This window comes from Haliotis rubra, unplaced genomic scaffold (assembly GCF_003918875.1).
Source record: "Haliotis rubra isolate DU_JTF1 unplaced genomic scaffold, ASM391887v1 Scf1024, whole genome shotgun sequence".
Classification (NCBI taxonomy): domain Eukaryota; kingdom Metazoa; phylum Mollusca; class Gastropoda; order Lepetellida; family Haliotidae; genus Haliotis; species Haliotis rubra.
In genome coordinates, this window is record NW_025764920.1 from 166797 (window position 1) to 179097 (window position 12301).

Here is a 12301-nt window from a genome sequence, read left to right on the forward strand (position 1 = left end):
CTTGTAAAGACCGACCCGTGAAGATCCGGGGTAGAATAGGTCTTCAGCAACCCATGTGCTTGCCATAAAAGGCGACTATGCTTGTCGCAAGAGGCGACTAACGGGATAAGGTGGTCAGTTTCACTGACTTGGTTGACACATGTCATCGGTTCCCAATTGCGCAGATCGATGCTCATGCTGTTGATCACTGGATTGTCTGGTCCAGACTCGATTATTTACAGACCGCCACCATATAGCTGGGATATTGCTGAGTGCGGCGTAAAGCTAAACTCACTCACTCACTTGTAAATACCAATGCAAAATCAACATATATTTTTTCTTAGTTTTCCATCTCCTGAATTTTGATTTTAATACAAATGCTACACCTCAAGTTTCCCCGCCGCTGTGGAGATGTATGCAGCGATGTGAACAAATTAATGTAGATTACGCCTACCATAATAGTGAGTGAGTTAAAATCTATAGTCACTTCGCAATATTTCAGCCATATCGTGATTAAAACAGATAATACATTAGCAACAGATCATATCTGAATAAAACAATCTGTCGACAAAGTACAGTAAAACTAGAATACATGAGATATTAAACTAGCTTTAACTTAAAAATTATATGATTATTTTGAACAATACAATATAAAAAAGGGCTATAGATCGCCAACAACTGAAGGTAGATCACCTTACTAGGGACTCTACCATAATAGACCCTGGCTAGTTGTTCAGCTGTTTCTGTTTTGGAGCTTCTCCTGAGCAAGGCGATCCATTCCGCGTCATGCATTTATTTAAATGCTATTCCAGTCTGTCTCACAGTCCCTGAACCACGGTTTTGCCCTTCTCCCAGCACTTTCTGCAATGCTAAAGCCCAAAGTGAAGTAAGTCTAGATTTCCTCAGTTCCTCATCTCACTAGGGCTCCTTATTTTCTTTTTCCCTTTGAAATTATTTGCTTTTCATTAGTCTAATACTGTTCCTGCATGTGAGTGTTCTATATTTTTAAAAGTTCATGAAATAGTTGACAATTCGTGAGGAACAGTGCTGATACATTCATATTCCTGTTTACGTTTTAAGCCCGCTCTCCTCCTGGTAGATTTTGGAGATGAGTGAGTGAGTCTAGTTTTACGTCATGAGCGACGATTTACGCATGGGTACAATGTGTGAAGCCTGCTTCTGGTGTCCCCCGCCCTGATATTGCTCGAATATTACTAAATGCGGCGTATAACCAAAACTCACATATCATAGACCCGTGAAGATTCTGGTGACAAACGGTATCTGTTTGCCAGTTTGCTGATTTGGATGTTACACGCCATCGTATCCCAAATCGACCTGTCCTCAAGATGTCAATGACTGTATTGTATGTTTCAGACTATATTATTCACAGACACTATTATTACTACATAGCTCGAATATTGCTGACCGACAAACAGCAAGCAAACATAATTGCACAACAGAACGACTTACCCGTCACACACAGTGCCAGTATCGCTAAGCAACCAAACGCTAGTTTTGCCATATTGCGATTCCGTGTTTGTCTGGAATCAGTGGCCGCCCTGATTCACAAAATCACTGCTTTATATATTGCAGTGACGTGTTCGAGGTGACATGTATTTCAATCAATGTCACAAAATGGTTTTAGAAGGAAACACTTTTCCAAGCCATTGGCAATCTGCAAAAATATATATAAGTAAATGTCGGTGAAAGTGACGTTGTTTCCTTCTTTTTTTTGTCATTTTCTAAAAGAATACTGAAAGAACGTGTCAGGGTTTTCTTGCAGAGGCGTTCTGCGTCCGGCAGGTGAGGCATTTTGTTTATTGTTGCAGGTACTGGTTGTCGTTTCTTTAATAACTGCCAGTGACTGTGAACGATACAACAGTGAATGATATGGGTGTGAAACCACTGACTTGACTTTGATTGCTAGAGACAAATGTTTTATTGTTCAGAGGCCATCTTGGATTTTTCAATGGCAGAGGGAGGTGAAGAGGTAAATATTTTGCAATGGTTGGTTGGTTTGTTGTTTAATGCCGCACATAGCACTATTCCAACTACAGTCCGTTTGGCTCAAAATTGGACCGATAAATTGCAATCTAACTCGAAAACTAATATACATATAATACTAAATGAACCGCTGATCATGATTAAAACATCAGACCAACTCTGTGAGGTTTTTGCAGAATTTATGTCCTAAAAATAAAAAAGTTGTTTAACAAACTATCATTAATATTTTGACACAGTTCACTATTTGTTACGAGGGAGGAGTGCACAGAGAGGAACAGCCAGGTGTGCGAGAAAGGATGGAGGCAGCACAGCACAGGTAAATGAATCAATAACTTTGTCGGCACTTGTGCGCGTGCTTCGCGTACACCGGGCTGTTCCTCTATTTGCACTACTCCCTCGTTACAAAGAGTGAAATGTGTCAAAATTTTAATGATAGTTTGTTAAACAACTTATTTATTTTTCGGACATAAATTGTGAAAAAAAGTCACAGAGTTGGTCGGATATTTGGATTATGATCAGTGTTTCATTGAGTATTATATGTTTATTAGTTTTCGAGTTAGATTGCAATTCATCGGTCCAATTTTGAGCCAAACGGACTATAGATGTAATGGGCCAGTTCCTCACAGGTCCATTATCACAATACAGTAAACTACGTTCGGAATGAAATTTCGGATATAACGAACTGTCTGTAATACTCTGAGCAGTGGTTGAGTTCGTTATAACTGTAATTTACTGTAGGAACTTTGAACTTCACGTTAATAATCGAGACAATCGGGTATATGAACTTGTTCATATTATATTGTTTGTTTATATGCGTGGGTGTCTGTGTGCACATGTGCTCGTGTGGGCGTGTGCAAGTGTGTGCAATACAGAGAGTGCTTGAGTCGCCGTATTTGTTGCTGTGATAAAGTAAATTATGCAAAGTAAAATGAGTGAAAAATATTTTCGTAATGAGCATTGGCAAGGCAATGTCGAAATGCATCCCGTAGCGGAGTATGTTGAAAGGCATTGTGGATATGTTGAAATGCATTGTGGATGTTATTTACCCTCCTGGGCCTAGATTTTCGAAGCTCTCTTAGCGCTAAGATTGTCGCAAGTGCCATACATTAACATTAGCTTACGACTATCTTAGCGCTAAGAGAGCTTCGAAAATCTAGGCCCTGGTCTATTCAATGTTATTTATCTGATTTCAAGATCTTATTTAAAAGTAACATATGCGAATGAGTGAGTGAGTGAGTGAGACTTGTCAAAACCACATTTGCACCATGAATATGTGTATATCACTGAGGTTGAAACTGTTTACAACAGGGATAAAGGATCGCGGCTTTGACTCAATTTATGTTCCCGTAAAATGTGTCTAGAATAAAATTAGTACTTTGAACCTTTGAGAGGGGCCCCCACCGGGCATGTCAGGAAGTGGTCACAAATGAACCGCGAGTTGAGAAAATGGCATCGGAAGGGAGGCAACTCTTGTTACCTCACATGTGCGGTTTCACATAGATTGCATGTTTGTATGTTATTCACAGCCGCATACACATTTTTCAAGCTATATGTTTGCAGAATATATATAATGGAGTTAATTAATGGACCAGACAGTACACTTATTGACACTCTCACGCTATTTGCACAGTATGTTGGTTTAAGCCCAGGCAGCTAGGCTGGCCACCCGATCCCGTTAGTCGACTTTTACTCGCCTGCATATGGTGGAAAAGACAAGACCCATTACACCTTTAAAAGACTTTTGAATGAATGATTGTGTGATTGTGTGATTTGATGTGTGATTGTGTCCTGACATGTGACTATGTGTCATGATGTATCATTGTGTCATGACATGTGACTATGTGTCATGATGTATCATTGTGTGTCATGACATGTGATTGTGTGTAATGACATGTGACTATGTGTCATGCCATGTGACAATATGTCATGCTGTATCATTATGTCATGACATGTGACTATGTGTCATGACATGTGACTGTGCGTCATTATATATCATTGTGTGTCATGACATGTGACTGTCTGCTATAACACATGAGATTCTGTGTGATGACTTGTGTGGGTTCTATCCCATGTCAATATGTGTCACGACACAAACGTTATGAGTCTGTGTCATAGCATGTATTGTGCTGTGTCAAGAAACAAGACAGTAACACATGTTGGTATCATCACTCATGACAGAGACCTGTTTTAGTCTGGACCATGGCGGAACACAGTGATCCAGGTTCAGGACACCCATCAAGGTGAAGCCACCCATCAAGGTGAAGCAACCCATCAAGGGGAAGCCACCCATCTAGGTAAGCCACCCATTAAGGGAAGCCACCCATCAAAGTGAAGCCACCCATCAAGGTGAAGCCACCCATCAAGGTGAAGCCACCCATCAAGGTGAAGCCACCCATCAAGGTGAAGCCACCAATCAAGGTGAAGCCACCCATCAAGGTAAGCCACCCATCAAGGTAAGCCACCCATCAAGGTAAGCCACCCATCAAGGTAAGCCACCCATCAAGGTAAGCCACCCATCAACGTAAGCCACCCATCAAGGTAAGCCACCCATCAAGGTAAGCCACCCATCAAGGTAAGCCACCCATCAAGGTAAGCCACCCATCAAGGTGAAGCCACCGAGCAAGGTGAAGCCACCCATCAAGGTAAGCCACCCATCAAGGTAAGCCACCCATCAAGGTAAGCCACCCATCAAGGTAAGCCACCCATCAAGGTAAGCCACCCATCAAGGTAAGCCACCCATCAAGGTAAGCCACCCATCAAGGTGAAGCCACCCATCAAGGTGAAGCCACCCATCAAGGTAAGCCACCCATCAAGGTGAAGCCACCCATCAAGGTAAGCCACCCATCAAGGTAAGCCACCCATTACGGTAAGCCACCCATCAAGGTAAGCCACCCATCAAGGTGAAGCCACCCATCAAGGTAAGCCACCCATCAAGGTAAGCCACCCATCAAGGTAAGCCACCCATCAAGGTGAAGCCACCCATCAAGGTAAGCCACCCATCAGCCACCCATCAAGGTAAGCCACCCATCAAGGTAAGCCACCCATCAAGGTAAGCCACCCATCAAGGTGGTAAGCCACCCATCAAGGTAACCCACAAGGTGAAGCCACCAAGGTAAGCCAACCATCAAGGTTAAGCCACCCATCAAGGTAAGCCACCCATCAAGGTAAGCCACCCATCAAGGTAAGCCACCCATCAAGGTAAGCCACCCAAATCAAGGTAAGCCACCCATCAAGGTAAGCCACCCATCAAGGTAAGCCACCCATCAAGGTGGATTGCCACCCATCAAGGTAAGCCACCCATCAAGGTAAGCCACCCATCAAGGAAAGCCACCCAGGTCAAGGTAAGCCACCCATCAAGGTAAGCCACCCATCAAGGTAAGCCACCCAAAGATGCCTTTCTTCAACGATCAATCTAATAACATGCTATATTATAATCTACTGAAAACTACATGCAAATCTATATGTAATGATTGTCTGACTAGTTTCCACAAAGATTTCAGATTTCCAGTAAATTTAATATATTCAAAACGCAACCATAAGATGTCAGGATTAGGTAAGGCTTTGTAACATTACAGCTTGTTAAGAAAGTAAGATTGTTTATGGATAACAACTCTCTTATATTATATATGGTGCCACGTTTCGGTATGGATTCTTAAACCGTTGTCAAGCAAGAGTGAAGTACTACAGCACAGAACAGACTTATATACATGAACAGGGATTAAGTAATAACAACATGTAGGTATGAATCAAGGAGATTAACAACAACAACAAAGCACGGTGGTAATAATGTAGTGACGATAGGAGGAAGCCAATGGCCCTAGAGGCAGAAACAAAATATACATGGCTGATGAGATTAATTAGCAATGATAGCTGGACTTCTAAATGCCAATCAAACAGATTACAGCTTGTTGTGTTAAAGATAATTAGGCTGAATTTTGAATACGAGCATTAATGCCCTTTATGTATTATTTTAGTACACAATTCCAAATGATTTGTATAGAAAGAAATGAAAGAAATGAAACGGAAACGTGATCACTTAGCACTTAATCCAATTGAGCACAGAACCCATAATAAATAATTTCTCTGCCCTGATCTAAACACATGCAACCATTTTCACTTTTAAATGGAACTTAGTAGGTAAGCCACCCATCAAGGTAGGTTACCCATCAAGGTGAAGCCACCCATCAAGGTAGGTTACCCATCAAGGTGAAGCCACCCATCAAGGTAAGCCACCCATCAAGGTGAAGCCACCCATCAAGGTGAAGCCACCCATCAAGGTAAGCCACCCATCAAGGTGAAGCCACCCATCATGGTAAGCCACCCATCATGGTAAGTCACCCATCAAGGTAAGTCACCCATCAAGGTAAGTCACCCATCATGGTAAGCCTTCCATCAAGGTAAGTCACCCATCATGGTAAGCCACCCATCATGGTAAGCCACCCATCATGGTAAGTCACCCATCAAGGTAAGTCGTCCATCAAGGTAAGCCACCCATCAAGGTAAGCCACCCATCAAGGTGAAGCCACTTGTCGAGTTTAAACCACCTGTCAAGGTATACCAACGTACAAGGTTAAGACACCTTTCGAGGTTGGGTCACTTAGCCAGTTAAAGCCTTCAAACAGATTATAGCATGGGAGCCAGTTACCAGTTACAGTCTTTTGTAAACAGGGAATACAATCAACTCCAAAGTGCACATCTTTTTATTTGGGCTGATATCACCTAAATTACAAGAAAAGTCAAAGTCTGCAAAACTGAACACATACCAACGCACCAAACAGTTGTAGTCGAACTAGGAAAATGTTTCTTTTACTTTTAGCAGTGGATTGACGGAGGAATGCCTTGCGTAACCAATTTCCTACAGTTGCGTTCCTTGGTCGTACCGATCCATATGATGAAAACAACGTGTGTTACCTACAGTACGTTACAGATAGTAAAGAATTGAATAAATTGAAATGACGATGTTTGAAACTAAATGAGATACAATAAAGCTGAATCAATTCGTGGATTCCATCCAAGCTGAAACCATAACCTTTCTGCCATATGCACCAAAGATGCCTTTCTTCAACGATCAATCTAATAACATGCTATATTATAATCTACTGAAAACTACATGCAAATCTATATGTAATGATTGTCTGACTAGTTTCCACAAAGATTTCCAGATTTCCAGTAAATTTAATATATTCAAAACGCAACCATAAGATGTCAGGATTAGGTAAGGCTTTGTAACATTACAGCTTGTTAAGAAAGTAAGATTGTTTATGGATAACAACTTCTTATATTATATATGGTGCCACGTTTCGGTATGGATTCTTAAACCGTTGTCAAGCAAGAGTGAAGTACTACAGCACAGAACAGACTTATATACATGAACAGGGATTAAGTAATAACAACATGTAGGTATGAATCAAGGAGATTAACAACAACAACAAAGCACGGTGGTAATAATGTAGTGACGATAGGAGGAAGCCAATGGCCCTAGAGGCAGAAACAAAATATACATGGCTGATGAGATTAATTAGCAATGATAGCTGGACTTCTAAATGCCAATCAAACAGATTACAGCTTGTTGTGTTAAAGATAATTAGGCTGAATTTTGAATACGAGCATTAATGCCCTTTATGTATTATTTTAGTACACAATTCCAAATGATTTGTATAGAAAGAAATGAAAGAAATGAAACGGAAACGTGATCACTTAGCACTTAATCCAATTGAGCACAGAACCCATAATAAATAATTTCTCTGCCCTGATCTAAACACATGCAACCATTTTCACTTTTAAATGGAACTTAGTAATCTCATGACAAAGTGAGAATTCTCAGGTGAGAGTAGGTCCGTAACAATCTATGGTGATCGCAAGAGGATTTTATGGATCAGGTTGTCAGGCTACGATTTGGACAATTGCTCATTGTTACATAACTACTGCTATGTCTGTCCTGATTATTTACAGACCGCCGTCAAATCCAACTGAGTGCGGCTTTACGCAATAATGAGAAAAATTATTACCGGGAACGTCTTGACCATATGACAACAAAACATCTTAAATCATGAGATTTCTCTTACAGTTTTCAATCAACGCTCAGCTATATGTGCACATGCATATTCCGCAGTCCTGCCATGTTTGGTTCTTATAGCTGCACTCAGCAATGTAAACAACAGTCCTTATTGTGAACGATATTGTGTGAAAGGACACATACCATCATAGTCACTGAGCTCAAGAACCAGATCTATTTGGTCGCCTCTTAGGGCCAACATAGTTTGCCATCTGCCGATGCTAACCCCGAATCCTCACGGGTTCGTCATGAAGGTGTCGAATCACATCAACTCCAGCTAGCTAAGATGAGTCTTCTTTCAGGATCTCAACTATCGATGTGTAGCCACAGGTTTCAGCAACTTGTAGTGGTGATTTTCCAGCTTTGTTTTTCTTATTGATATCCACGACGCCATGAAGAGTGATCAGGTATTTGACAATGTCAAGGTTACCTCCGTAGCAGGCTACGTGAATAATGCTGTCTCCATCATTGTCGACCGCCTTCAAATCGCACTCCTTGCTCACAAGAAGAACAAACACCCCCTTGTGTCCCATACTAGCAGCCTTCATGACTGGGGTCTGGCCATACTTTCCCTTGCTTTCTAGCCCTCCTATCTTCGAGGCAATGACATGGTTCACCATGTCGACATTACCCCCCAGACAAGCAACGTGAAGGACGTTGTCTCCGTCAGCATTCACAAAGGAAGTGTTGCAACCTTTGCTCACAAGCAAATCAAAGATGTGTCTGTGTCCTGACGCTGCTGCCTTCATCAATGGCGTTTGACCATACTGACCCTTGCTCTCTATACTGATGGCGCCTAGAGCAAGGATGTGGTTGACCATGTCTTCACTGCCATAGAAACATGCGAGGTGAAGGATGTTGTCTCTGTCATCGTCTACGGTCTTCATATTAGATCCTTCGCTCACCAGGAAGTCAAAGACTGGTATGTGGCCCTTTTCTGCTGCCATCATTAATCCTGTTCTTCCGTGCTTCCCACGACTTTCAAGGTCAGCTATCTTCAGAGACACGATGTGTGTCACCATGTTCATGTTTCCACCAAGACAGGCAACATGGAGAATATTGTTATTGTAATTGTCCACAGCAAGGTTTGAACAACCTTCAGACAGGAGTAAGTCCACCACGTTCTTGTGATGTGTTCGTGCTGCCTTTAACAAAGCTGTTTGTCCGTATTGACCCTTAGCGTCTATGTCCAATACATTTTGTGAAAGGATGTATCGCAATACGTCCACGCTTCCCCCTTTGGCTGCTACGTGAAGGATGTTGTCTTTGTTGCTGTCCATCACAGAAAGATCACATCCACTCCTAACGAGCAGATCCACCACGTCTGTGTGGCCTTTATTAGCAGCATGCATAACGGGTGTTCTTCTATACGTCCCCCTGCTTTCTAATGGAAGAACATCCTTTGACACGATAGCCTCCACCATGGCAACGTTGCCTCCAAGACACGCAACATGAAGAATATTATCTCCATCATCGTCAGCTACCGACAAGTCAGCCCCTAGGTCAAGAAGTAACTCAAACACAGGAACTCGACCAAAGAATGCTGCTGTCATAATCGGCGTCCTTCCGTATTTTCCCCTCGACTCGATTCCACAAACCTTCTGAGATAACAGGTGCTTGACCATATCAACGTTGCCACAGTAGCATGCAACGTGGAGGATGTTGTCACCGTTGGCGTCCACTACAGAAAGATCACATCCCTTGCTGACCAGAAAATCGAAGATATTCATGTGACCGAAATCGGCTGCAGTCATGACCGGCGTTCGTCCGTATTTGCCCTTGCTTTCAATATCAACCACCCCTCTGGACAGAACAGCTTGCACGAGTTCCTGTCTTCCACCATAGCAGGTCATGTGTAGAACTGTGTCTCCATCTTTGTCTATTACTGACAAACTACACCCTTTGCTAACCAAATATTCAAAGACTTCGCGCTGACCAAAATAAGCTGCATGCATCACCGGTGTGCGTCCCAGTTTGTCCTTGATTTCTGCTGTAAATATCTTCTGAGAAATGATGTACTTCACCATGTCCAAACTGCCACCTTGACAAGCTACATGGAGGACGTTATTGCCGTCGTCGTCTACTGCTGACACGTCGGAACCCTTGGTGACAAGAAATTCAAAAAGTCCCCGGTGCCCTTTATTTGCTGAAGCCATCAACGGTGTTCTGCCATATTGTCCCTTGCTTTCAATATCAATGTTTGTCTTGGTGAGAACATGGCTCACCATGTCAATATTCCCACTGAAGCATGCAACATGCAGGACGTTGTATCCGTGGAAATCTAAAGCCTTGAAGTCACAAGCTCTGCTGATAAGGGAATCAAAGACACGAATATTGCCTTTTTCTGCTGCCATCATGAGCGGCGTCCTTCCAAATTTGCCACGATCCTCTATTCCAAACTGTTTATTGCACAGTACATGTTTCACCATGTGTACATCGCCTCCACAGCAGGCGACATGGAGGACGTTGTTGCCGTCATCATCAAGCACAGAGACGTTAGAACCTTTGCTCACCAGCAGGTCATATACACCACGGTGTCCCTTCTCAGCTGCTTTCATCAACGCAGTTCTTCCATACTGACCACGACACTCCAGGTCGAGTGTTCTTTTAGACATCAATAGAGACGTCACCAGATCAACATCATCACTGAGACAGGCAACGTGAAGAATGTTATCACCATCATAATCCACCACGGAGAAATCACTTCCATTTTCAAGTAATACATCAAACACCTCACTGTGACCCATCCTCGCGGCTTTCATCAACGCGGTTTGTCCAAACTGTCCCCTGGTCTCGATGCCAAATATCCTTTGAGACAGAATGTGTCTCACCATATCAACCTTTCCACCAAGACAAGCTACATGAAGAATATTATCGTCACGGTCATCCAAGATTTTCATGGAACACTTCTTACTCTCCAGTAAATCATAAACCGCTGTGTGTCCGTAATAAGCAGCTATCATCACAGACGTTTGACCGTACTTGCCTCTGCTGTCGATGGCAACGGCTTTCTGCAGAAGAATGATCTTCACAGCTTCAACGTTACCCCCTGTACAAGCTAAATGAAGGATGTTTTCGCCATCATCATCAAGCAGTGATAGGTCACTCCCTTGTCTGATCAGTAGCGCCAAAGCATCCTTTTGGCCGGTAGCTGCTGCGACCATCACAGGGGTTCTGCCCATGACCCCTCGAAAATGCAGTTCCTCTGGGGTTTGTGTCAGTATGACTCTGATAGTGTCCAGCTTCCCCTGTTCGCAAGCTTGGGGAAGGGTGATGCCCACTTTTTGCTTGACTGGGTTCTTGTTCATTATGCAGGACTTCCTTCGATGACCGTTCAGGAAAGTATGTTCGAATCTGCGAGAGAAAAGAAATCATTTGTTGAAGTCGTTTATGGTTTTATGAATGCATGGTTTAGGATAAACACTACTTTGAAATCATTTCAATTGTATCAGACCGAGTTACAATCATGTGTGAGAATGGTTTGAGATCAACAACATTATTTCAATTGTATCAGACCGAGTTATATTTCAATCATATCACACCGAGTTATATTTCAATCATATCACACCGAGTTATATTTCAATCATATCACACCGAGTTATATTTCAATCATATCACACCGAGTTATATTTCAATCATATCACACCGAGTTATATTTTAATCATATCACACCGAGTTATATTTCAATTATATCACACCGAGTTATATTTGAATTGTATCACACCGAGTTGTATTTCAGTTGTATCACACCGAGTTATATTTCAATTATATCACTCCGAGTTATATTTCAATCATATCACACCGAGTTATATTTCAATTGTATCACACCGAGTTATATTTCAATTGTATCACACCGAGTTATAATTCAATTATATCACACATAGTTATATTTGAATTGTTTCACACACAGTTGTATTTCAGTTGTGTCACACCGAGTTATATTTCAATCATATCACACCGAGTTATATTTCAATCATATCACACCGAGTTATATTTCAATCATATCACACCGAGTTATATTTCAATCATATCACACCGAGTTATATTTTAATCATATCACACCGAGTTATATTTCAATTATATCACACCGAGTTATATTTGAATTGTATCACACCGAGTTGTATTTCAGTTGTATCACACCGAGTTATATTTCAATTATATCACTCCGAGTTATATTTCAATCATATCACACCGAGTTATATTTCAATTGTATCACACCGAGTTATATTTCAATCATATCACACCGAGTTATATTTCAATCAT

The 12301-nt window shown here is 41.9% G+C and overlaps 1 protein-coding gene across 1 annotated transcript; it reads right to left on the reverse strand.

Moving 5' to 3' along the window:
• Positions 1-8319: 8319 nt before the first annotated feature.
• LOC124271284 (serine/threonine-protein phosphatase 6 regulatory ankyrin repeat subunit C-like) lies at positions 8320-11346 on the reverse strand. The gene has a single exon (XM_046706391.1). The coding sequence runs from the start codon at positions 11344-11346 to the stop codon at positions 8320-8322; it is 3027 nt and encodes a 1008-aa protein (XP_046562347.1).
• Positions 11347-12301: the final 955 nt, after the last annotated feature.